Source organism: Phascolarctos cinereus, unplaced genomic scaffold (genome assembly GCF_003287225.1).
Source record: "Phascolarctos cinereus isolate Bilbo 61053 unplaced genomic scaffold, phaCin_HiC Scaffold_5;HRSCAF=322, whole genome shotgun sequence".
Classification (NCBI taxonomy): Eukaryota; Metazoa; Chordata; class Mammalia; order Diprotodontia; family Phascolarctidae; genus Phascolarctos; species Phascolarctos cinereus.
Window position 1 is genome coordinate 266030341 of NW_027555958.1, and position 24959 is coordinate 266055299.

General features: G+C 40.6%; 2 protein-coding genes across 3 annotated transcripts in view; one reads left to right on the top strand and one right to left on the bottom strand.

The window, feature by feature from the left end:
* Positions 1 to 2432: 2432 nt before the first annotated feature.
* Positions 2433 to 16160, bottom strand: TK1 (thymidine kinase 1). Its single transcript, XM_020965905.2, has 7 exons — positions 15999 to 16160; positions 15823 to 15854; positions 12870 to 12980; positions 6714 to 6807; positions 3921 to 4010; positions 3103 to 3222; positions 2433 to 2969 (listed from the first exon to the last, which is right to left on the bottom strand). The coding sequence occupies exons 1-7, from the start codon at positions 16062 to 16064 to the stop codon at positions 2778 to 2780; spliced, it is 705 nt and encodes a 234-aa protein (XP_020821564.1). The 5' UTR covers positions 16065 to 16160; the 3' UTR covers positions 2433 to 2777.
* Positions 16161 to 16308: 148 nt separating this feature from the next.
* AFMID (arylformamidase) overlaps positions 16309 to 24959 on the top strand; it is a 31467-nt gene continuing 22816 nt past the window's right edge. The window contains exons 1-2 of one of the 2 annotated variants that reach the window (XR_013487153.1): positions 16309 to 16505; positions 17887 to 17977. Coding sequence is in view for 1 of the 2 variants with exons in the window: in XM_020965906.2 (XP_020821565.1) it covers positions 16449 to 16505; positions 17887 to 17977 (148 nt within the window). In the remaining variant the exon portion in view is untranslated. The remainder of the gene's footprint in view (positions 16506 to 17886; positions 17978 to 24959) is intronic. The other variant, XM_020965906.2, reaches the window with a different exon arrangement.

The following is a 24959-nucleotide window of genomic DNA, read 5'->3' on the forward strand; positions in this document are numbered from 1 at the left end:
TTTTTAGTAGCAGAAGCAAAAATTGGCATAGTCTCCCTTCACTCAGTTTGTGTGATTCTCTGCCTGAGGTCTCATCCCCTTCTTTGTTCTCAGCATCTTAAATATAGCAACACTGCCCACCTTATAAATGCGGTAGTTTTCCTGTGTTTGCCCAGGTTACTCTCCTTCATTAGAGTTGAGCCCCAGTAGATGGGAAAGAGGGCCTGAGTCTGTCAGCTAGCCTTAGTCTTTTATTTGCCAGGCTCTGCACTAAGTGATGGGGATACAAAGAAAGCAAAACAAAACAACTCTGTCCCTGTGCTTAGAACCCAAACTAAGAGAGGAGACTACATGCAAAAAACTGCATCAACAAGACTGTATGCAAGATAAATTGAGGGTGGTCTCAAGAGGGAAGGCACTAAGATTAAGGATCTAAAAAGGCTTTTTTGTTTAGGTGGAACTTGAGCTGAGAGTTGAAGGAACCCAGAGGAACTAGGAGATAGAGGTGAGGAAGGAGAGCATTCTAGGCATGGGGGAGAGCCAGTGAAAACACCCAGAGTTGGGAGGATGGAGTGTTGTGTGCAAAGCAAGGAGACTGCTGGACAAGAGTACTTGGAGGGAGAGGGGAAGGAGGAACCTGTGATAGAACTACATAACAGCTGTTCATTCCGTTGAAAGATTGGAGGATGACAGCTCCTGGCTCACCTCTACTTCTTAGATGTTTCAAGCACCCCTCACCTTGGCTGAAGCTTTTGATTATTTGCTTTCTATCACCTTTGTGGCATAGGGCTGTCATTTCAAGGTTTATAAATTCTTTGTGCTTGGTTCTAAAGTTCTGCTTTATGAGAACTTATCTCTTTTCTCTGCTGACCTTTAAATTTAAGTGTTTTCCCATTCACTTTGGTAACTTTACCCACCTCAGATCAATTATCACTTGTACATGGACAATTCCAAAATCTCCATTGCTTAACTTCAAAGCCCAAGCTCCAGACTTAAATTTGCTCTCTGTATATCTCTTGGGATTTTCTTGCCTATACTTATTCCTGCCTTCTTTCTATGGTACCCTCTTCTTTCCCATCACTCCAGTTCACCACCAATCATTGATCCTCTTCCACATAACTAGTTACTGAATTTTGCTGATTCTATTTTGACTCTTTCCTTTGACTCACTTTTCCCACTTCTAACATCCCATTCCAGTCTCTTGTTACTTTACCTGTACTAATTTAATATTTTTAATTGCTTCTGCTTTTTCCAATTCATCTCGCACACGAATTACTGCCACTTTAGTCTTTCTTGTGCACAGCTTTGGTTTTGTCACTTCCTTGGCAAAAAAACCTTCAGTGGTTCCCCACTGAAAAACTAAAGCAAGTCCGAACTTTTTAGCTCCATTTTCAAAAATGGAAATTCTCTTTCTCTCCTTTATACTTTATTCACTTATCACATTATACATAGGAGTACAAATTCATTGAAAGTGATGACTGAGTCTTAATGAGTGAATGAATGTGACAGATTCAGAGCCTGAATAGCCTGATATTTTCTTCTCACCCAAGTGAAAACCATTCTCTGCTCTGACTCTCCTTAGGCCTAACACTGTTTTCTTGGGGTAAATGGGCTGTGCAGTCTCTCACTGATCCATGAACAGAACCTGGCTCCATAGGTTTTTTTTCTTTTTAGTTAGGCAATGGGGTCATACAATAGGGTCAACTTGCCCAGGGTCATACAGCCAATAATTCCATAAGTTTTGAAGGCTAGTCCTCTGAATCCGATATTGGCCTGAGCTTGCCCCAAAGGCTCTTAATCATCAGTGCTGGGATACTTCTCTCAACAAAGTTAGTAGGTCCCACAGAAGGTATTAATAGTATTAATGAGAACTGAGAATGGTTGGAGAAGAAATCCCCCACCTCATTCTAGACTCCCTCATACCAAGGGAAAAACCCAGAAGGCTAAACAGAACAGTGTCTGTCTAAAGGCTAGTTTCAATTCTCATCTTTTATAGCAGAACCTTCCTGCAACCTCAATTGTCCCCTCCCCTACCTCAGCCCCCAAAAAGCCATCATTATAAGTTGAGACATAGCAGGCTAACCAGAGCCCAGGCAAAGGCCAGGGTCTCTGAGTCATATTCTTAGGAAACTAAAGCTCCCAGGCCTCAAGTTGCTGGTGGAAGCTGATTGGTGCTTTTACAGAAAGAAAAAAAAATAGTCAAGGAAAGTTACCATGTTGGTAAAATTAAGAAAAGGCAAAATCTTATGGTATGTGGGTTTTCTAATGAGAACATAAAGTCAGGATAACACAGATGAGGAAGTAATGTCCTTTGTCACAGAATTCTGTCATAACTCAAGTCAGAGGAAATCAGGGAAACCCACAATGCTCTGACTTAGCTGCCTGTGTCAGCTTAGCTCCATGAGGGGATAGCTGAGGGGAGCTTTACTTAGAAAGACTGAGGCCAAAGAAAGGAAGGTGAGGGGTTTTACTGGCAATGTTTATAGACCAAGCAGAAGTGGGGGCAGGGTGGGTAGGATGGCAAGTAGGGGAAGTGTAGAATTAAGTTGTATAGTCTTGGGTTCAAAAGGTTTGTTCCAAGTTATAAAGCACTGCTTCTTTCTTATTCCCCCCTTCCTAAGGTCTCATCTTCTGGGGAAGATAAAACCAGGATATGGATATAAGCAACAGCTATGGATGTGGGGTGGCTAGAAAGCAAGAAGCAGGTCCAGGTGACTTCTCCCCCCCCCCCCACACGGCCAGAGTGCTGGAATTTATCTTCCCAGGCCAAGGTCAGTTCCAGGAACAACCCTACTGCCTCAGTTGTTTGAACTGCATTGTAGAATCTGTTGAGCAGCAAAGAGTTTGCGACAGCTTGAGGTGTCCCCTGACTTCCCACTCAGGGGGCAGTTCTCTTTGTTCTCCAGCACAGCAGATTGTCCTGAGAACTTCTTGAAATAGCAGAGGCGGCACACAGAGTGATATTTATCAGCACCACCAATCACTTCAACCTAGCAACAGGGGAGACAGCAACATGATTTCTGTTAAGCAGGCTCTCCCAAACACAGGACATGTCAGGGAGTTAATTAACCCATTAGGCTGGACCCACTCCAGCAGAAAGACTGGGGAAGGGAATGAAATTACCTCTTTCTCCACCCCCAGTCTCTTGGTATAAGCAGCTTCCCGGAAGCACTCCATGCACACTGCTGTTAGTTTCACCACACTTTCGGCCAGTGGTACCAAGTTCAGGATATTCCCAAATGGCTATGATCCCCAGAGACACACACAATAAATGATAGTAGGTGGATGTCTTTAAAAACAAAAAGAAGGAACAACAAACAAAAAACAACCCTAAAACCCAACAACACCTTTGGCCCAAGTACTCTGAACCATGAAAGTTTGTGCTGATCACACTTCATTTCCTTTCCTCCCTCTATCTGCTCCTTGAAACTAAGGGAAATTATTTTCTAGCCTGTAGCAGACACAATTTGGTCTAATACAAATACCATGCAAATGAGAAGGAACTAGAAAGGAGAGATAAGGTTTGTTACAGTGATGGCCTCTAGCTTGGTTTTAATTTAGAAGAAGATAGTTGACAAAGTTGAGGCTATATGATGATTCAGTTTAAAAAAAGCCAAATGAATACCCTGTAGTCATAATGATCAGTTTTGGCCTGGAAGAAGGGATGAGAATAGGTACCTCCCTTTTTCTCAGGGATCCATGGATGCAGAACACTGCATACACCACCAGACTTTGTCAGTTAGTTTGGCTGAACTGCCTTGTAACAAGGGAAAGGTAACTGGTTGAGCTTCGGGGTGGGAAGGGGGAAATCAATTCAGAAATGACTGATGTGGAAAAAAATAACAAAATTTTAATTTAAAAAAAGCGAAGTGGTCTCTTTGCATAAGACCCACTTCCCAAGCATAGGTCCTTTACCTAAAGACCATAGCTAGGAATCTTACCTTCCTCTGAAAGGTCCCATCCAGTGCAGCTACAATCACAGTTTTCCCAGCATTTGCCATGTTCTCACTGAATTCCACAATATCCGGAAACTAAAAACACCCCAGGAAAGAAATGGAGAGGTGGTGAGCTCCTGTTCCAAGGAAGCAAGCTTTCCCAGGCTCTTATTGATGCCTTTGAATCGAAATGTTGAAGAGCAGAGGAAGAATAAAAGCCACTTAATACTTCAGTTCCACTCTTCAGACTAGCCCCAGTGTTGGAGAATACAGAACTTGGACTCCTACCTCTTTTTCCCTCCCAACCACATGTACTCTGTACACTTACAAGAATAAATTTCTTATAAACTGAGTTTGAGTAAATCAAATCTAAAGTAAATAATCACTTTGTCAGTTTTGTAAATGTAGACTTTGTTGGTTTCACTTAAAGCAAGCCCACCTATAATTGGAAGAAAGGTTTCAGACCATCTGAATCATGGAAGACGAAATGGAAAAACAAAGGAAAGAAGCGTGGCATGAGGCATGGGGGAGTGATGAAGAGAGGAGAAAAGGAAATCCAGGGTGGTTGGAGAGGGTGGATGGGAAAGAAGGAAACTGAGGGCAAAGAAAAAGAAGGAAGAAGGGGAAATAGTCTGGATAGAGTCTGATATAGTAGAGCCCTTGATTATAGTAAAGTCAGAACACCCCAGGCTTTATCTTATTGTTCTACTACTAATTAGCTACTTGTGTGACCTTGAGCAAGACCCTTAACTAACCCTTTGGGCCTTGGTTTCCTTATTTGTAAAGGGAAAGAGACATTGGACTACTAGGTCATTTCTAAGTTAAGGTTTCTTGTAGCTCTACGTTGTAGGACTAGAATTGCTCAGTTCCAATTAATCCACATAAGAGGTTGAGGAGAACAAGGCAATGCATCCTATGGGCTGAAGGTCATGATTTATGTAAGGTGCTTGGCAAAATATAGAGTATCAGGAATCAATTGTTTTATTCAGACCTTTGTTGGGAATACCTGTGAGAAAATATCCTCTTCTAATACAGACAAGTTACTAAGCAGATCCACAACTGTTCTGCAATGTATCACCTTAAACTGGAGTTGTGCAGGACAGTGATTAAATGACTCCAAGCTCATATAGCCAGTATATGGCAGAGACTGGACTTGAACCGAGGTCTTCCTGACTGTAACTACAGCTGTTTATTCACTAGGTCAAGCTGCCTCTCTAACAACTGGTACCTGACTAAACTGTAGCAAGAGCTGGTTGGTTATTCTCCCTAACTGGAATCTGTAGTCTCATACCCAGGGATATGTTGACCCTGGAAACAGTTATCACCAGAGTGAATGGAGGTCTTAAACATTACTAACTCTGTTCCAACAATGGATGTTTGTCACTGCAAATCATGACTCATTCCCCAAGTCAGGAAAGTGAAGACAGATACGTAAGGCTTGGCCATAGAAACCAGAAGGGGCAAGATTACAATAGCTACCTTGGGCTTCTAGTACCAAGTACCTGTGATGGAAACTTCACCCCTGGCCCTTTCTATGGCCAGTTGCTTCCTGTGTGAATCCCTTCCTTGGGTTTTATTGTTCTACTCTGGGAACTTCCTATTTCCTTCTCCTTGTTAGATCCCTCCCCTCACCATTCCCAGTCTATGAGCTTAGTTCATCTTGCTCTAGGTAATCTACACTTGATAAGTTATTTCTCTGCCCTTATAGAAAGAGAGCTCCATAGCTCTCTCTACTGACCTCCTGGCTACCACTATCCACTGTCTGCTTCTGGAATCCTCATTAACTCCTGAAGCTACAACATGGGATCATAGGATTTATAGTTGAAGAAGACTTTAAAGATCATCTAATCCAACCCCTTTAGTTTACAGAGGACAATGAAGCCTCGGTAGCTAAATTTGCCCAACGACTAATTAGGTACTGATTAGATCAGCTGGGATTCAAACTCAGATTCCTAGACTCCAAATCAAAAACTTTACTTTTTTCAGTTATGCCTAAGGTTGATCTTGGCCAACACCAAATAAAAAACTTCTAATTTGCTTACCACTCGATTTCCTTGAGGCCCAAGATCATTTGCATGGCCAACTAAAAAAGGAATCCAGGTTCAAGTGCAGAGCTTTCATCTGGAGGAAATGGTAGTTGTCATACAAAGTGTTCCTTCCTTCCTTGCCCATCCATTGGCATTAGACACTGGGGTATTGGTGGTGGGTACTGAGGAGGGATTGTGAAAGAACCTTCCAGCTATTCTCCATAATTAGGCCAAACAGTATTTAGCAAGAATCAGGTTCTAGGCAGCAATGAGAGCAGAACTATTTCAAACCTAGTACAGTGCCTGGTACATTGCTGCTTAATTAATAAGTAAATCAATGCTTGTAGATTGATGAGGAGATACTGGTTAGAGAATTACTTTTATCCCTCCTACTCTCTGGGGTAGGACAGAAGGACAATACAATATCTTTTTGGGAAAAGGTGATTTTTTTCCAATGTGCAAAGCTACTAAGGCACAAACCAAGGTAAAATTTAAAGAATTCCTGCTCACTGAAGTCAAGAATGGCCTTTCTAACTAAACCTGGAAGCTAGTACTGCTGAGTGGCTGAGATTTTAGTAAACAATTCTAAGGAAAGGTTTTCAATTCACTTAAAATATTAGGAAATGCATAGAGTTCTCCTTTCTATAAAGCTTCACCAGGCTCTCTCATTCCCCCTCCCCCAACTAATCCCAACTACTGGCTAATTTGGCTTTCCAGTAATATGGGAAAAGTTTGTGGCATAGTAGGAAGGAAGAACCTAGAAGAAACTTACAAACTGTCCCTCATCAATGCCAATGACAGTCACAGCCAGGGCATCCTGGGCCACATCCCGAAGCAAGTAGGCTGGAAGTGCTTCCATAGTGTTCCTGCAGAGGGTAGCAATCATGATCTCAGATGAAGCAATAGTAAAAACAGACCGAGTTAAAAGAGATAATCAGGGAAACTACATTTTGCTGAAAGGTACCATAAACAATGAATTAATATCAATGCTAATTGAGTTAAAGTCAATAAACATATGCACTGAATGGCACAGCATCTAAATACTTAAAGAAAAGCCAGGTGAATTACAGAGCAAAATAGTAAAACTACAATAGTGAGGGACTTTAATTTTTGACACAGATAAATATAACAACAACAAAAAAATAAGGACCTAAACAGAATTTTAGAAAAGTTAGATATGATAGATTTCTGACAATTATTGAATGGAAACAAAAAAAGAATATACATATCTTTTAGCTGTGCATAGCATCTTTACAAAAATTGACCTGCATTAGGGCATAAAAACCTTACAAACAAATGCAGAAAAGCAGTGATACTAAGTACATCTTTTATCAATCACAATACACTAAAATTATATTTAATAACTCAATAAAGAGCCCCTGAAGAAACCATTAAAAATGCTAGAGACAACAAATCACAGAACCAAGAGACAATTTAATTAAAGTTAATGGCACCAGAGCAAATGGGACAACATACCAAAATTGGATGTAACCAAAGTAGTCCTTAAGAAAGGAAGCTTAAAACATTTTGATAAGTAAAAGAAGGAATAGATCAAAAAATTGGGCATAAGACTTAACCCCCACCCCCACCCCGTAAATAGCTGAAACAGCACTTAAGCCTTCTGACTCCAAATCTGCTGCTCTTTCCATTACACATGGCTTCAGCAATTTGGCCAATGTGCTTTTAGGCATTTCTGTAAATGCAGAGTTGTTTTAGCTATTAAATGACTTGCATAAAACTGAGAGAAAATAAGGATCTTTGGAGCATATTGGAAATGTATTTGACAATAACAAAGTTACTTTGTTTATAAAAATAAAGACATCATTAGAAGTATTGGGTTAGACACTGAAAACATCTTTCTCGAAACTGAAGCTCCTGCTTTTTGGATATGTTTATTATGTAGAAGTAAATGTTCAGCATTGAGCCTAGTTCTTAACCTTCTTTGCAAATGTCATGGATTCTTTTGGCAATTTGGTGAAACCTACAGAACTCTTCTCAGAATAATATTTTTAGATGCATATAATATGTAGAATTACAAAGGAAGCCAATTATTTTGAAATGAAGTTATCAAGATATTTTTAAAAAAACAAGTTCATAGACCTCAGGTTAAGAACCTTAGTTCCTAAATAAAGAACTTGCCTAGAGTCAGAGTGTCCCATAAATCAGATCTATACTATGCCAATAACTCACCTTGATGCCTGGATAGGGACATGAAGGAAAAAGGATTCTCACAAAAAAAAAATCTTATGATGATTAAAATAAGCATTTTAAAGGTATCTATTTGTTGCCAGTGTTTATATCCCCCAAATTTGTTTTAAAATCAATTTAACATAAAACTATTTAGTAACAGATTATAATTCCTATACTGAGGGAGCATGGAATGCCTGAGTGAGGAGACCCAGTTGGAGACTAGTTGTCTTTTTATTTTTTTTAATTATCTTAGTAATTGAGAGTGGCTGTATGATGATTTAAGGCTAACATTCTAATAGGGAAAGACTCATGTGTCCCTTCAGAACCTTGTTCAGTCATGAACAATATGTCCCCTCTGTGGCCTTTAGTTTTCTCATGCATAGGAGGGAGTAGGACTAGATCAGGGATTCTTAACTTTTTGTGTGTCATGGTCCCCTTTGGCAGTCTGGTAAAGCCTCTGGATGGACCTTTTCTCTCAGAATGATTTAAAATAGATTAAATTAAATAAAATATATAGGATTACAAAGGAACCCAAAGCTATTGAACTCCAGTCATCAGTGTTAAAAAACAAATCATGGGCCTCAGGTTAAGAATCCCTGGACTAGATGCTCTCTCAGGATACAACCTTTATATCTAAGGGCAAAATGTCTGTATTTAGTTTGCCCTTAAAAACACACAAACTCACTGTCTTGTTTGCTCATGTTGACTTTTGATCTAGAAGTTGGTGGATATGTCTTTTTTTCCAGATTAATCCTCAAAAAACTAGAATAAAAGTAGACCATAGTGGCAGCACCCATATATCTATTCTACTAGATTAAATCAAAGATCTTTACTGCTCTGACTAGTTGAGACCCTCATATACCTCCCTCTCTTCACTCAACCAGCCACCATTTTAATTCAAGTTCATTCCCTCTAGCCTATATTATTGCTATAGTCAAGGGCTGTCTTGCTTCTAGGCTTTCCCTTCTCCAATTCATCCTCCACACAGCTGTTCAATGGATAATCCTAAAGTACAGGTGTGATCATTTTACTCCCTGCTGCCCATCCCACCCCATCCCCCAAGAAACTCTAATGGTTCCCTCTGTCTCTAGGATAAAATGCACACAATTTGGCTGCAGCTTACCTTTCCAGGCATGTTACACACAACTCTCTTTCATACATTCTACATTTTAGCCAAACTGGCCTTCCTTTTGTTCCTTACACATGGTATTCTCACACATCCCATCCCCAGTTTCCAGGCCTTTGCCCAGACTATCTCCATGCCTGGAATGTACTCCTACTTTACTCCCACATATTAGAATCCCTTTTTCCTTTGAGGCTTATTTTCAGTACCACCTCTACCTGGAAGCTTTTTTTCTCCAGCAGCCTGGAGCTCCCTCAAAAATACCTTGAATATATTTCTATTCGTACAAGCTATCTCTCCCAATAGAATGTAGATCCCTAAAGGGCAGGGATTCCCTCCCCCCCCATTATTTCCAGTGTGTTTTAAAGTATATCAGACACAGCAGAAGCTTAATAAATGCTTGTTGTTGTTTGATTGATTAGGAAAAAAATCCACAGGACAAGAGTTGTACTATAAATGAGTTTGGAGATTTTTCCCCCTCTGCTCCTTTTCTGGAAAAGATTATTTCCTGTATTTGAAAGGGAAAAAAAATCTTTTTTAATCTGGGTGAAAAAGGGGTGAATTCTGAGAGGGATCCAGAAGTACTCCCTTATATTCCATTTAAAATGAATGGATGGATTTTCAATTGTGAAAAATTAAATTAAATTTTTAAAAAATGGAAGATACTTTAGGCTAAAGAGGCTGACTTAGGATAGAGGGTACACCTTCAACTCTAGTCATCTCCTATGAGGCCCAGGACTTGAGAAGCCACTATATACTTCTGTTTCATGGCTGTTTTTCTGTCTTCAGGCTGATGACACATCCCTAAAACCCACATCAGGAAGTGAGGGAAGCATCACAAAGTAATGCCATGCAAAAGGAGCAGTGACTTCCAATGTGCTCAGGTTAAAAGGTACTACCAGGAAGCAGGGTGGCTATGGTGGTTAAAGCCTATTTTCTGAAAAAGGCCAGGACCACAAAGAAATAAGTTTTCTTTGGCCTCATGGATCGAGTGACAGCAAAGACTCATATTTGAAGACTGACAGAAAAGTAATGCTTGGGAAACTAGTACAAGCATAAGAGTTATTAGAATGAGGGGTACAGTAAGCAGACAAAAACAAAGTCCCTCAACACCATTTGGCAAGGCAGGGCCATGAAGGGCCTGTCACTCATATGAGGGAAACGCTTATAGTGACAAGATTTCCATGGAAGTACATACTCAGTGGGATTTAAGCAGGAAAATTTTATACCTTAAAAATAGGCTCAGTTGGGAACAGGGAATTGATGCCAGATATGGGAGGAAGCTTTTTGTTTTTTTAGGTGAGGGAATCAGGGTTAGGTTACTTGCCCAGGGTCACACAGCTAGTAAGTATTAAGTGTCTGAGGCTGGATTTGAACTCAGGTCCTCCTGACCCCAAGGCCAGAGCTCTATTCACTGTGCCACCTAGCTGCCCCTGGAGGAGGCATATCTAATCAGATCCAGATGTGACAGGGAAATTTTCTGAGGTTGCTCACTGATACCAGTTTTGGGTAGGAGGGTTTCTTAATCTGAACCAGAAATTGGGTGAGGATCTGAATTCAACCATAATTGAGGATCCCAGGAATGGGTGTCAAGGTACAACCAAAGTAGTTGGCCTGAAGCCTCAGTCAATCAGGAGTCTCTATCATTTACATGTTTGACATAGGATCAGAATGAGTCAGAACAGTGGAAAAGTAGAGACCGTCTGTATTGCTTACATATTTCTGGTCATTAAAACCACTTAGCCTGACTCCAATATTGGAGTCCTGTCACTTATAGCTACAACATTAAACAATATATTTCAAAAATTACAATTATTACAGAAGATCGTACTAATGTTTGAATGTATTGAGTCCAATTGCAGATCTGAGAAGATGCCAGCCATTAAGAGATGTAAACACTTTGAACTGAAAGGAGACAAGAAGAAAAAGGGCCAAATGCCCATTCTAAAATTCATCTTTGTTTTCATAAGAAAAATAATTAAAATGTTGATGCTATAATATTTATTTTCCTTGGTCTCATATTTTCTGTTTTGGGAGGGAAAATGCTTGAGCAAACCAAGACACACTATGACAGGTTTTCCTCACATAGGAAAATTGACATAATGGTCGCTGCCATGGCTAATTAGATACCAAATCAGATTTGAATGTGATTCACACAGATGTGTCTAATTAACCTTAGCTCAGTCTTTTATCATTCCGAAAGCCCAACTGAGGATTCTGAGAGGGCCTTGGCTTCTGGTACTATTTTAAAAATCAGATACTGACTGAAACCGTACTCAGCAAACTGTGGGGAATAGGGATACAAAGTAATCAGGAAAGGGACAGCTTAGAGTCTAGACCTAATGTATAAGACTTAGTCATGTGGCATTTGAAAAATTTAGTAAATCTATAACCTTCAGGGTTTGCCCTACTTCAAAGTATTATCTTAATGAAGTGGCTACTTCCCATTGGTACTTGGGTCAAGTAATCCCTCTGTAGAGTACTACTTAATAGTCACTGAAATACCTGGTAGTGTATCATTGAAGGGATGGCCTGTTAATTGAGAGAATTGATGGCATTTATTATGTGATAAGGGGTGGGGATGACAGCTGTTAGAAAAAGATAAATTGTAATAAAGAAAACTGAAATGGAGGTTACTGACCCAATAATACTATTGCATTTTATATAGTTATTCCTGTTGTCATACCCATGTTAGACTATAAGTTACATGAGGGCAGAAAAAAGGTCTGTCTTAAACTTTGTATCTTTTCCCAGTGTTCTTCAAAAAGGTAGTGCTTAATAAGCGTTTGAAATGAAAAAGTAAAATAAAACAAATGGAAATAGAGTTTTGTCATATAGACTGTCACCTCATACACCGCCCCCCACCAAAAAAAAAAAAGATAGAAACACCCACAGGCTCTGAACTGAGAAATCAAGTAAGGCTGGATGCTAATTAGCCATCTAGCCTCGAATTCAGGGTTATACAGAAGGCATGTGAGGACTTAATGAATAGACAGCTGGACCTGGGAGTCAAAAGACCTGAAATCAGATTCTACCACTAACTCTAGCTGTGTGATCATAGGCAAGGAAGGTCAGTTAAACTCTCAAGTTTTAGGCAGTTCCAAGTCCCCAAGACTATAAATTATAGACAGTTGCAACCTGCATCATACTCACATATGGGAAGTATAGCCAGTGTACACTTCACCCCAGGTAACTGATATTACCGGTTAATGAAATTTTAGTCCCACCCCTCCCCCCACGCTTAAGAACATTTGGTTTCCTGATGCCAAAGGGAACAAGTAAGAACAAAACCAATGACAGGGGACTCAGGCATCCACATAAGTTAATTTCTATTTCAACCATGTACCTAAGAGATTTTCAAGCCCTGGTACACTTATTCCAAACACATTTGATGAATAAAATATTCTAGCACAACCTGGGAATTCCTATAATTCCTTGCACCTTGGGATTTGACCTTAACATCAGAGCAAGGGACTCAAAAGCCAATTATGAAAATACTACTAAAGAACATATAGAAATTACCACTGACCCACTTAGCAACATTTAGTACTATTTCTCTGATATAGACTTCACTCTAACCAGGGAACCAGCATGAAATTGGAGGAAGGAACTGACCGGTCATGTGTGGAGAAACTTTTGCCATATCGAGTGTCTTTGGCATACTTGATCACAAGGCACTTGTACTGAGCAATCTGGAATCGCCGGACTCTCCTCATGAGCTCTGTGCTACAAAAGCCAAAGTGGTTCCCCAGCACAGGGAGGAAGGCACAACAGTTAGCACCAAATGACCCCAAACACCTAATGTGTACCCCACCCCTTCCACCCAGGGAATTACACAATCTAAGCCCAGCACATTATGCAAGACAAAAACCTAGTGAAATGAAACATTAAACTAAGGCACAGAGAGAAGGGTATTTATATCACAAAATAAGAGAAACACCCCTGAAGAGTGGTTCTCCTTGTCACATGTTAACCTACTTTCATAGAATGAATTCTCATCAAAGGAGTGTGCATTCTATAACACATAGAGAAGTACCCATAAGGTAATGAAAACATCAACAAACTGACTTACCAGGAAAATGGCATTTGAGCTAAGCTTTGAAAGAAAAAAAGGATTCTAAGATGTAAATGTTGAGGACTATGCACATTCTAGGTATGGAGTGCAAAGGCAAGGAGATGGTAGATGGATAGTTCGGGGAACAGCTAGTAAATCCAGTTTGGCTGGAATGTACATCAAAGGAAATAATATGAAGAGTCTGGAAATGAAAGTTGGAGCCAGATCATGTAGGGCTTTAAATGCCAGGCTAAACACTTTGTATCTTGCCACATTGGCAGTAGTGAATAACTGATGATTTTTTGAGTTGGATAATATGACTGGACCCATCCCTTAGGAAGATCATTTTGGAAGTTATGTGAAAAACAGAATAGAAAAGAGATAAGAAACAGGGAGACAAATTAATAGGCTATTACAAGAGTCTAGGTGATAATTACAAGAGGAGTGATGAGGGATTGAATTAGGATGTCAGTGAATGTAGAGAAGAAGAGGGATGCAAGAGATGTCATGGAGGTAAAACTGACAAGATTTGGTAAATGACTGGAGGAGGGAGGGAGAGTTAAGAGTCAAAGATGAGGGGAAAAAAGTGAGAAAGGTGCAGGAAAGGGCCTAGGATAAACTCATTCTTAGGAGGGGAAAATACAGATGCAAAGACTTAAAAGGAACATTGATAGAAGGAAAACCAGGAGAGCAGTGTCTTGGAAGAAAAGCATGCCCAGGAAGGGGGTGAGGGGTAGTCAGTGTACAAAAAACTGCAGAGATCAAGTGGATTAGTGTGAGAAATGGGATTTGCACTGAGAAATAGCCATCAGATTTAACTGTAAGAGATCCAAAGGGAAAGCAGCTTTAGTCCACTGGTAGGGTTGCAGGCTGAGAGTTTAAGGGGTTAAGTAAGTGTGCAGGGAGAAGAGTCATTGGATGATAGCTTGAGCTAATGAGAGTCAAGCAAAGGGTTCCAGTTTTGTTTTGTTATTTGGTTGTTTTTTTTAAAGAAAAGTGGAGACCTGGGCATGCTCACTGGAAGCCGGGAAGGAATCAGTAGATAAGGAGAGAATTGAGAAATCCAAGGCAGAATAACTAAAGGAACAAGTTCTTAGGGAAGGGCAAGAATAGGATGGAAGGCATATGTAGAGGGATTGGACTTGGCAAAAGGGAAGGCTACTTCAGAGAGCTGGGCCCAGAGCCAGGAAGACTGGAGTTCAAATACAGCCTCAGACATGTGTGACCCTGGGCAAGTCCCTTTACCTTGTTTGCCTCAGCTTCCTCATCTGTAAAATGAGCTGGAGAAGGAAATGTCAAACCACTCCATTATCTTTGCCAAGAAAATCCTAAATAGGGTCATGAAAAGTCAGACAGGTCTGAACATCAACCTCTTCCTTAGATTGGAGAGAATGAGGATGATGTACCAGTTCCCCTTTCTGCATTGAGGCCCAGAGACATGTAAATTTAGAGTTGGAAAGGACCTCAGAGATCATCTAGTCCAACCCCATTATTTTACTGATTAGGAAACTGATTCACCCCAGGTGAAATGACTTGGTCAAGATCATGTGGGTCATAAATAACAGAACTAGCACAGAAAACATTCATCCTGAGGTTTTTGGCTATTTCTTTAGTTTTCAAGAAAAAGGATGTTCTATATTTCACATAGGAAGGAAAGAAAACAGGTTATAGAGAGGAAAACGAGACTCTAATTGGCAAAGTGAGCTGTCAGAGAGCTTGTCAGGTGGGTGTTCAGATGTCTGTTTTATAGGGCAAAGGAGCATTTAAAGCTCAAGGTCCCTCCCAGGTGAGCTCTTAGCAGTGGGGGTGAAAAGAGGAGTTTCTGCATCTCTGAGGGTCTCTCTCACTTATCTGTTCTTTAAACCCTAGTGGCTGGCTCCCTATTATGTCTACATCAAATACAAAAATTTAAACTCTTCTGTTCGGTGTTTAAAGCCCTTTACATGTTTTCTCCCCCACTTATATGAACTCCTTGACAGCAGCCACTGCAAGCTTTTCTCTTTTGCATCCCTAAGGCTTAGCTCAGTGTTTGTACATGATAAATTTTTTGTTGTTGTTGTTGTTCATTCATGAATGAAACAATGTGGCTCCAACTTAGCCTTTCTAAGCTTAGCATCTGTTATTCTCCTTTCCTCACTGGCCTGGTCTTCCCACTAGACATTCCAATCCTTTCTCTGTGCACAAGCTATCCTCTATACCTGTACTGCACTTCTTCACATTTGGGAATCCCCCAGTTTCCTTCAAAACTCAGCTCAAATGCCCCCTCCAACAGACCTTTCCCATCTCCACAGCTGCTAGTGCCTCTTCCCTCAATTCACCTATTATGTATTTTGCCCATGCAATATGTGTATACATGTTGTCTCCCTCTTTGGAGGGCAGGAACTGTTTCATTTTTGTCTTTAAAGGTTAGTCATAAGTACTGAATCATTGGCCAACTTCCCCACAGCCTTCTGAAGGCCTCCCTTTGCTGCCTCAGTTCTCCATCCCATTCTGCCCCTTCCCTTGTGAGATTACCTTTTCCCGGAGAACATGGGCCCCAAGATCACCTGCAGAGGAATTAAGAAATGGCATTAGGTCTCCCGCCATGGGGATCTCATCTTTCAGCCCAACGCCCGCGGTATTCCCTGAATCTAGCGCCCAGCCTGAGAGCAACACCTGGCCCTGCTGAATCCCACCCTGGCCCCCTTCACCTGGATCTGTCCCCGGATCTTGCTGGGTGAGCCGGGCAGCACGGTGGGCAGGTTAATGCAGCTCATCCTGAGTCCGGAGCGAACAGAGAAGCAATCACCGGGTCAGCTGGCCTGTATTCCCGCGGTAAGGTTCCCGCGCAGACTGCCTTTAACCTGGACTCAGCAGCCAATAGGGAGCTCTCGCGCCTGGCGCCGGACTAATCCCGGCCGAGTTAGGGGCCGGCGGGAGATTCGACGGAGTCTCAGGCCCCGCCTTTCTTCCCTCCTCCTGTCTATTTCACTGCCCTTGCTCCTCCTCCACCCCTCCCGCACCGCTGGGGTTGTCAATCTGGAAGCTGGCTACTCCCTCCAGTTTGGCGCGCCGCTGGCGATCGGAGTCTCCGCCCCTCTCCTGGAGATGTTAAAACTCTGGAGCTGCGGGCGGATCCCAGCCTGACGGTCTGCAAAGCCATGGCTGTCCTGCTGCCGAGCCTCCGAGACTCGCCCTGGAAGGCGCTGTCCCAGGAGGTAAGGGGAGACTTTACTGAGCAGGGATGACTGGAAGGAGGGAGCCCCGGGGAGCCTGGGACCAATACTTCCTGTAACAGCCAAAGTCCATCTTTTCAGTGCAGAAAGGTGGTGAATTGGAGAATTCCCTTGCTTTCCAAGCTCTCTCCGCCACTATGCCATTAAGATCATTTTTATCTCAGCCTGGATTCACATGAAAGCATAAATGATATTTAACAAAATTTGCAGGTGGCCCCCAGCTAGGAGAGAAAGTTCTCTTATGTTGACAGATTCAGGATGCAAAAAAGACCTGGATAGGCTAAAAGTTTGGGCCAACAAGTTTTAATAGGATTTAACTTAATTAGGGATGACTGTAAAGTTCCACATTTGTCTTCAAAGGATTAACTTCACAATATTAAATGTAGGGAGAGTGGCTTGATAGTAGGGGAGGAGGAACTTTTTTTTTAAAAGGACTGCAGGCTTAATCCAGTTAACCTGTGTGACGTTGAAGCTCTTCTCTCCCTCCCCCTCCTCTGCCCTCACCCCTAAAAAGCTAACAAAAACTTAGGCTTCCTTGTGGGAGCCATACTGTCCAGAATGAGGGAGATAACTGTCCTGTACTCTGCCGTGGTCAGACCACATCTGAACTATTATGTTGAGTTCTAGATACCACATTTTAGGAGCAAGGATAAGAGGCTAGAGTTTCCAGAGGAGGGCTACCAGACTGGTAAAGGGCCAATATGAAATACCGGTCAAATATGATCGTGCCATATGAAAATCAGTTTGAAGCAACTAGTAATATTTAGCCTGAAGAAGAGATTTAGGAGGGACATCATCATTGTCTTCAAGTATTTGGAGGGCTGTCATGTGGAAGAAAAAAATAGATTTGGCTCCAGAAGGAAGAGCTAGTAGCCTTGAATAAAAGTTTGAGTAATGTAAATTTCTGTTTGATAAGAAAAAAATCCTCACAATTTGAATTATTTTGTAATATGTCGTCTCAGGAGTTAGGGAGTTCCCACATCCCAGTCACTGCCATTGTGTGAGGATCTAAATGAAATAATGTATGTAAAATGCTCACGGTGCTATGTAAATGTCCGCTGTAACTATTTAATTATTACCTTATTACTATTTTTACCAGGATTAATGGGTGGAGGGAATTTATAAAGAGATAAATTTAGGTGAAGAAAACTTCCTAATGATTAAAGCTGTTCAAAAGGGAAATAGATGGCCTAGGGAAGTGGTGCTTTCTTCCTAATTAAGTCAAAAGCAAAAAGTGGTTGATCATTTATCTAATTTGTTGGAGGGAAATGGGTGGGGAAGGAGTGCCTTCAGGTATGGGTTGGGCTAGTTGGCGTTTGAGATGCCTTCCAACTCAGAAATCCTGAGCCTCTGTGTCCCATAGGACCTGGAGAAGCAATATTCCCCCAGCAGATGGTCCCACCGATTGCATGCTGAGGAAGTGATAAAAGCTCATGTACGAGTGGGAACAGAGGGTAAGGCAACAGTCTCTTCTCACCTGTCTGCTAAGGGTCAAAGTATAGCTGGAAAAGACTAGGTGAGACCAGAGGACCCTGGTTTTCTGAAATTTCACAAATCCAGTCTCACCTGAAAGGGTCAGGCAAGTTTTAGAATTATGTGATGCTCTCCTACCTCCAAAGTTCCACAAATTACTACCTGAATAGCCCCTGTTTCAGTGGGGGTAGAGCAAATGCAAAATCTGTTAACCTTTGCACCTTACCAAAGGCCAGTGGAACTCTTCTGTTTGTAAAGGTTTGTAATTCCCAGTGTTTGGTTTTCTGGACTCCCTTGTTGAATACAGTGTTCCATTGAGTGTTTTTCTCTATTAATAATTAAATTGAGTTGAGGAAATTATGTGTGTATTGGATTGATGATTTTGTGGCTCTGAGAATTTCCTCACCTTCTTAGAGATCTACAAGTATCTATAATTTACAGTCAGTCTTGGAGTTGCCTGGGGCAACTTTTCTGGAAGTTAAGAGATTTTCACTTTGTTATTCAGTGGGTATGAGTCCAAGCAGTACTTAAACCCTGTTCCAGTACTGAACTTCTAGGCTGGCTCCACTTAAAATCTTTTATTCTGATAATTTTTTGAGACTTTGATGACACTCGTTTAGATAACTGGAGATATTATGGGATGTTAAAAAACCAGGGCTGATAATGATTATTTTTTTAATCCTACCAAGATTTCTCTGTCCCTTTGCAAAGAACAATGCTCCTACCTTCTCCGTTCTAGAAGTATCCTCTTTTGCTTCTTTTCAAAAGTCAGAATAGAACGGTTTCCTAATGTTGAGGTTTGGCTAATGTAAGCAGGTAGAATACGATGTTAGATCCAGTTCATTTTCCCAGTAGGCACAGATCTGAGTCATGTCTAATGATTTCCCTTTATTTCCTGTAGTGCTGAATGCATAGTAAGTGAGTGCACAGCAAATGTTTGGTTGCTTATATGGGAGGAAGCCGCAAAATTATGTTTTAAACTCCTGTTCTGAAGAGATTCATAATTTCAAAATATTTAGAAAAAATAGGACAGGTTACACCCACAGTTTTGGCAAAAGACAAACAGTATGGGATGGTACAGGGTAGAACACAGAATGCTTGTTCATGCTACCTGATTTTATCTAGAGAGAGGAAGGAAGGAGGACTGTTCAGTACTGTGAAAGACCAGGCAAAAGATGCTCTGCTCCCAACAGAGCCTGGAGATCAGGCAGGAGATGACACAGCAAAATGGAAAGAAAGGACAAGATGTTACACTTATCTATGTACCTGCACATTCCCCTAGAGGAAGTCAAACCCCTTGAGAACAACAGCTATTTTTTAAAAACTTTGTATCCAAAATTTTATATCCCTACACAAGTATTTAACAATCATTTGTTAGATTCCAAGTGTTGAAGGAAACACCAAGGGCCTTGCCCTTGATGAATTTAAAATCTAGAAAATTAGACCTACACAAATAATTATGATATTAAATAGTATAAATGAATATTTAAAAAGTTTAAGAAAAGTATTAGGAGAATTCAGAGAAATAGGCTGTGCCATACTTACTTATGTAAGCACATAGCCCACCTCTATGTGGCTTTGCAAAACCTCTTATATAAACAGTTGATTATCTGAGGTAAATCTGTTAAATCAGCAGATCACTGTTGCATACAGGAGTGGGAAAGAAAATGAGGCAAGGTTTTACACAGAAGAGAACATTTAAATTAAAATTGCTTCTGTCTTTGTGTGCCTGGAACAGTCACTTAATTTTGTTGTTCAGTTGTTTTTCAGTTATTCTGACTCTTCATGACCCCATTTGGGGTTTTCTTGGCAAAGATAAAAAAAGAGTGGTTTGCCATTTCCTTCTCCAGTTCATTTTACAGATGAGGAAACTGAGGCAACAATGTTAAGTGACTTACCCAGGGTCACATAGTAAGTGTCTTAGGCTAGATTTGAACTCAGGGAGATGAGTCTTCCTGATGCCAGGCCTGGCACTCTATCCACTTTAGCCACCTAGCTGCCCCAACAGTCACTTAATAAATGTTTGTTAAATGAAAGCTGGAAGAACAGATGGGATTTGAGCAAGTAGTAACGAAGGCAGAGAGAAGGGGGACATTTCAGGTATTCAGGCACAAGAAACTTATGAGCAAAACCACTGGAAAATGAGAACAAACCATTTCATAGGATCATAGATTTAGAATTGGAAGATCCTCAGAGGTCTTTCAGACCAACTCTTTCATTTACAGATGAGAAAACTGAGGCCCAAGGCTATTGAATGACTTGTCCAAAGTCACACAGATAGTAAATGTCCCTGTTGCTGAAATCAATTAAAGAATGTCTTTGTGATTACCTAGCATATTCCATCACTCACAAATATATGATCTCAATGTTCATGAACTCTGAAATTCCCTTCTCTAATCATAATCTATTGACTAGAGGCAGGGGGTTATTACAAACAGTGTAGGTGAGAAGTAACAAGGTCCAGGAGTAGTGGCAACTTGAGTAGAGGGAAAAAGAAGCGTGTTAAGAGGTGTTAAGACTGAATGAAAGAAATCATTCACATGCTTACCATGTGGCTCCTCCAGGTGTCCTTGGTTGTGGATGACATTGTGTTAATGGCATCAAGCCCTAACACGTCGTAGAACTTCCTGGAAAAGACATGTGATCAGGCAGCTAGGTGGTGCAGTGGATAGAGCGCTGGCCCTGGATTCAGGAGGATCTGAGTTCAAATTTGGCCTCAGACACATAACACTTACTAACTGTGTGACCCTGGGCAAATCACTTAATCGCATTGCCTAGCCAAAAACCAAAACAAAACAAAAGACATGTCATCATTAACATACATCTGAATGGACACACTAACAATATGTATATCTAAGACTGACAGTGGACAATGAATTTGGGCCCAGAGTTGAAATGGAGGACGAAGGCAGGCAGAATTGTTTTTGGTAAATTACAAAGCGCTTTTACTGACACCACCACCACCACCACCACACCACCATCACCAATACTTCCTGTAACAACCAAAGTCCATCTTTTCAGTACAAACATTTTACAAGTGTTGCTTTATGGCAAGAAGACCTAGAACACCACTGTATCTGAAGAACTAAAGATGAACATCACATAGAAGGCAATAGAAAGGCACATGGTGGATGTGAGCAAGCAGCCGCACATAACCAACAAGGAACTATGAGGAACAGGAGTAAAGGATGTCATCAAGCAGTTATATGACTGAAAGATGATGTTCTGGTCACCTGGTGAAAGCAAGAGGTAACAGGTAGATGGCCAGAGTGCTCCACTGGTACCATCGTGATATCGGGGAAAAGTGCAGAAGGCCTCTACTGTTGACCGAACAGCCCATGTTGAACTTTTGGGAGGACACAGGTGAGAGTCACACAAGATGGTCAGGCATGATTGAGTTATCATCTGTGTGGCTGGAGGGAACTCCCAAATCGAAGAGATCGCAGATACGTTTGAGTGTCCTGAGAGAACTGTTGTTCCACCTTTGTGGCTGGCAGAGTTGGTAAAAAAGTGAAGTGCCAATTGTGACTCAGCTTCTGAGACAAGAGGGTTTTAAGGTACACTGTGCCATTTTGATTATGAAGGTTCTTGAAGGGTGTGATTCTGGTAATAAGCTCATATGCTCAAAACTAAAACTTAGCCAAATTATTGGCAATGAGAGAACTAATGAAAATGATACTAATGATAATGATGAGATGTTAGGTGGGATAGACATCTGTGTGGAGGATATGACTAGAGTGAGGAAATTGACAATTGAATGACTGGGTTTTTTCTTTTTTATGGAGGGGGGTATGTTTGTTATTGTCTTTTACTACCAAGTTATGATCATTTTATTCTGTTTGTATTTTTCTGTTTTTATTATGCATTGATTGACTTTATTGATCCTATATACTAACATATGTTTATCATATTTGATTATTTGATTGTTATCTCTGTGCAGATGACTCCTAAATCTATATAAATGGCCCTAAGATCTCTCTTTCACTCCAATCATATAGTCAGCTGCCAACTAGATAACTATCCTGGCATGTCTAAAATGGAATTTATTATCAGTGTTTTCTCTTCCAATCTATTCTCCCCTCCCAACTTCTGTAATTTTATAAGAGCCTCCACAGGCTTTCCAGTCACCCAGGTTTGAAGTCCTTGGCTCTTCTCCCTCCCTTATGCCCTCTTCACCCCCCACCAATCAGTCCTATTTTTTCCTATGCTCTCTTGTCTGGGCCATTGGTTTTTTGTTTTTGTTTTGTTTTTTGCTGGGCAGTGGGGTCAAGTGACTTGCCCAGGGTCACATAACTAGTAAGTGTCAAGTGTCTGAGGTCGGATTTGAACCCAGCTCCTCCTGACTCCAGGGCCGATGCTCTATCCACTGTGCCACCTAGCTGCCCCTTGTCTGGGCTATTGTAATGTAATACCCTCCAAATTGGTCTCTATTTCTCAGTCTCCACTTTCCAATCTATCCTTTGCCCATCTGTCAAAATAATCTTCATAAAGCACAAGTCTGTGTCCTGCCCCTGCTTAAAATATATCAGTGGCTCCCTATTACTTCTAGGATAAAATATAAACTTAGCTTGTCATTTAAGCCTCTCTGCAAGGCAAATAAAGACTTGGCAGAATTGATTTTGTCATGTGAATCAAGGCCACAAGACTATTGGTTCCACCATCATTTTACATCTCATATTGCAGGACTTGTTGTTGTTTGTCCTTCATTTTTAAAGAAGACCAATGACATCATGAGGTGATGTCTTTACTTAAGCATGAATTGGATTTGTGAGGCAGAGTTTCACAGTCATCAGCCTCACTCTCTCTTCCAGAGTCTTCAAAGTCTTATGGCAAGACAAAAGTCAAGATGGCTGGCAATGGCCCACAATGCAGTGGATGACCTTGGTGTCTTCAATATCTGACCAAGCTTTAAGAGCTCCACAGAGCCTGCTTCAGCTACCTCCATGGAATTGTTCTCTTCACATGCTTAGGGTAGACATTCCCCTAACTCACACGTTTAAGGCCTGTTGGTTACCCTCAACCTGGGTTAGCCTGCCTGCCAAGATTGTTTTACTGGGGTGTGGCCACTGCACATGCTACAACTTCTTGGAGTCATAGTTAAGAGCTGAGTGACAGATGGCCAACAAAGGTGGATTATCAGCCCTGAAAGGGGCTCAGCAAGCCCTCATACTAGAGGTGCTAGTTCTCCCTAAGCATACCATAGACCCCATAACTCATAATAAGTGTTTGCAAAAAGACCATCACAAACATAACTGTAGTTTATAAACCAACATCGCTGAAAGTGGATAAGGAGGTAGAGAGAATTCTGTGAAGAACTAAGTAAGATCCTCCAAATTAAATCAACATTTACCTTAATATTCTGTGACTTCAATTTAAACAAGTAGATGGCAAAAAAATTGTCAGAAAATATAGTTTAGAAGTAAGAAATAAAGTAGGTTATAGTCCTGTTGACTATACAGAAGCCTCACACCTGTATATCAAGAATATTTTATTAAAGAAGAGAAGTGGATGGTGTTAGAGAGCATCCCTCCAGATCACCAAAAATTGGAATTGATTATTATGTCCTAAGAGGCAGGAAAAGACTCATTACTGATGAGAGATTGATTTCTGAATTAGCTGTCTGTGTATATGCAGATTAACTTGTTAGAACAAAGATCAAAATTAATAGAAAACTAGAAGAAACTAACATAAAATTTAATAGGAATATATGTAGAGCCTATATAAGATTGCACACCTTCTTGGGAAGGGAGGGGGAGAAAATTTAAAATTCAAGCTTATGGAAGTGAATGTTGAAAACTAAAAATAAATTAATAAAAATATGCATTAGAAATTAACATAACAATGAGAAAACTATGGCGTGCAATTTAAAACTCTAACTTTACCTAGTTATTGACACCAAAAAATGGGAAATAGATGGTAAAATGGACCTCAGTATTAATCATAGAAGTCTCCTAGAAAACATTAACAGTGTCAATCAGTTGTCATAAGGAGAAGACCAAGTAAGTCTAGAAATCATTTCTGTGAGCAGCAGGTTATAAAATAATTTGTCAAATTTCTTGGAAAAAGAAACTCAGGCTCAAAAATGGCAGGGTAGCAGGAAGAAGTAAAGCTCTGGCCCTGTATCACATCTCTTCCACAAAGGTCTAGGAAATATACTAGACTGATAAAATAACAAAATTCATTTGGAAAAACAAAAGAGCTAAAATATTAAGGGAAATAATGAAAAGGAGTAGAGACAAAGGGGGAATAGCACTTCCTCACTTCAAACTTATCATAAAGTATCAGTCATCAAAACCATCTGGCATTGGTTATAAAAAAAATAGGCAGATCAATGGAACAGACTAGACAAGGGAGAATCAGAAACAATGGAACTCAATAACCCATTGATAATAAATTGACTAGGAAACAACACTCTATTTTAGAGGTTCCCAAACTTATTTGGCCTATCAACCCCCATTTATTTTATTTTGTTTTTTTTGGCTAGGCAATGGGGTTAAGTGACTTGCCCAAGATCACACAGCTAGTAAGTATTAAGTGTCTGAGGCCGCATTTGAACTCGGGTCCTCGTGACTCCAGAGCCGGGTGTTCTATCCACTGTGCTACCTAGCTGCCCCTACCAACCCCCTTTAAAAAAAAATTACTCAGAGCCCCCTTGGAAATCTACTTTCTTTAACTCTTTAATGTTTTTTTTAATTTGCATCATTTCAAAAATATATAATTTTTTTTTTAAATTACACATTTTAAATTTAATAGTTTATTGTAAATTTGTGGGTTTTTTTTTAATGCATTGAGATTTTGATGACACAATATTGCATCATGTAACCATATAGTATCCTATCGTAAACAAGTCATCATAGGCACATATTCCTGCCAATGCATGCTAGACTTCCTGACAATGCATGACATGCTCGCCTGCCAACACTTGCTTGTTAAGACCTGTTGATTTACTTGACTACTGATAGG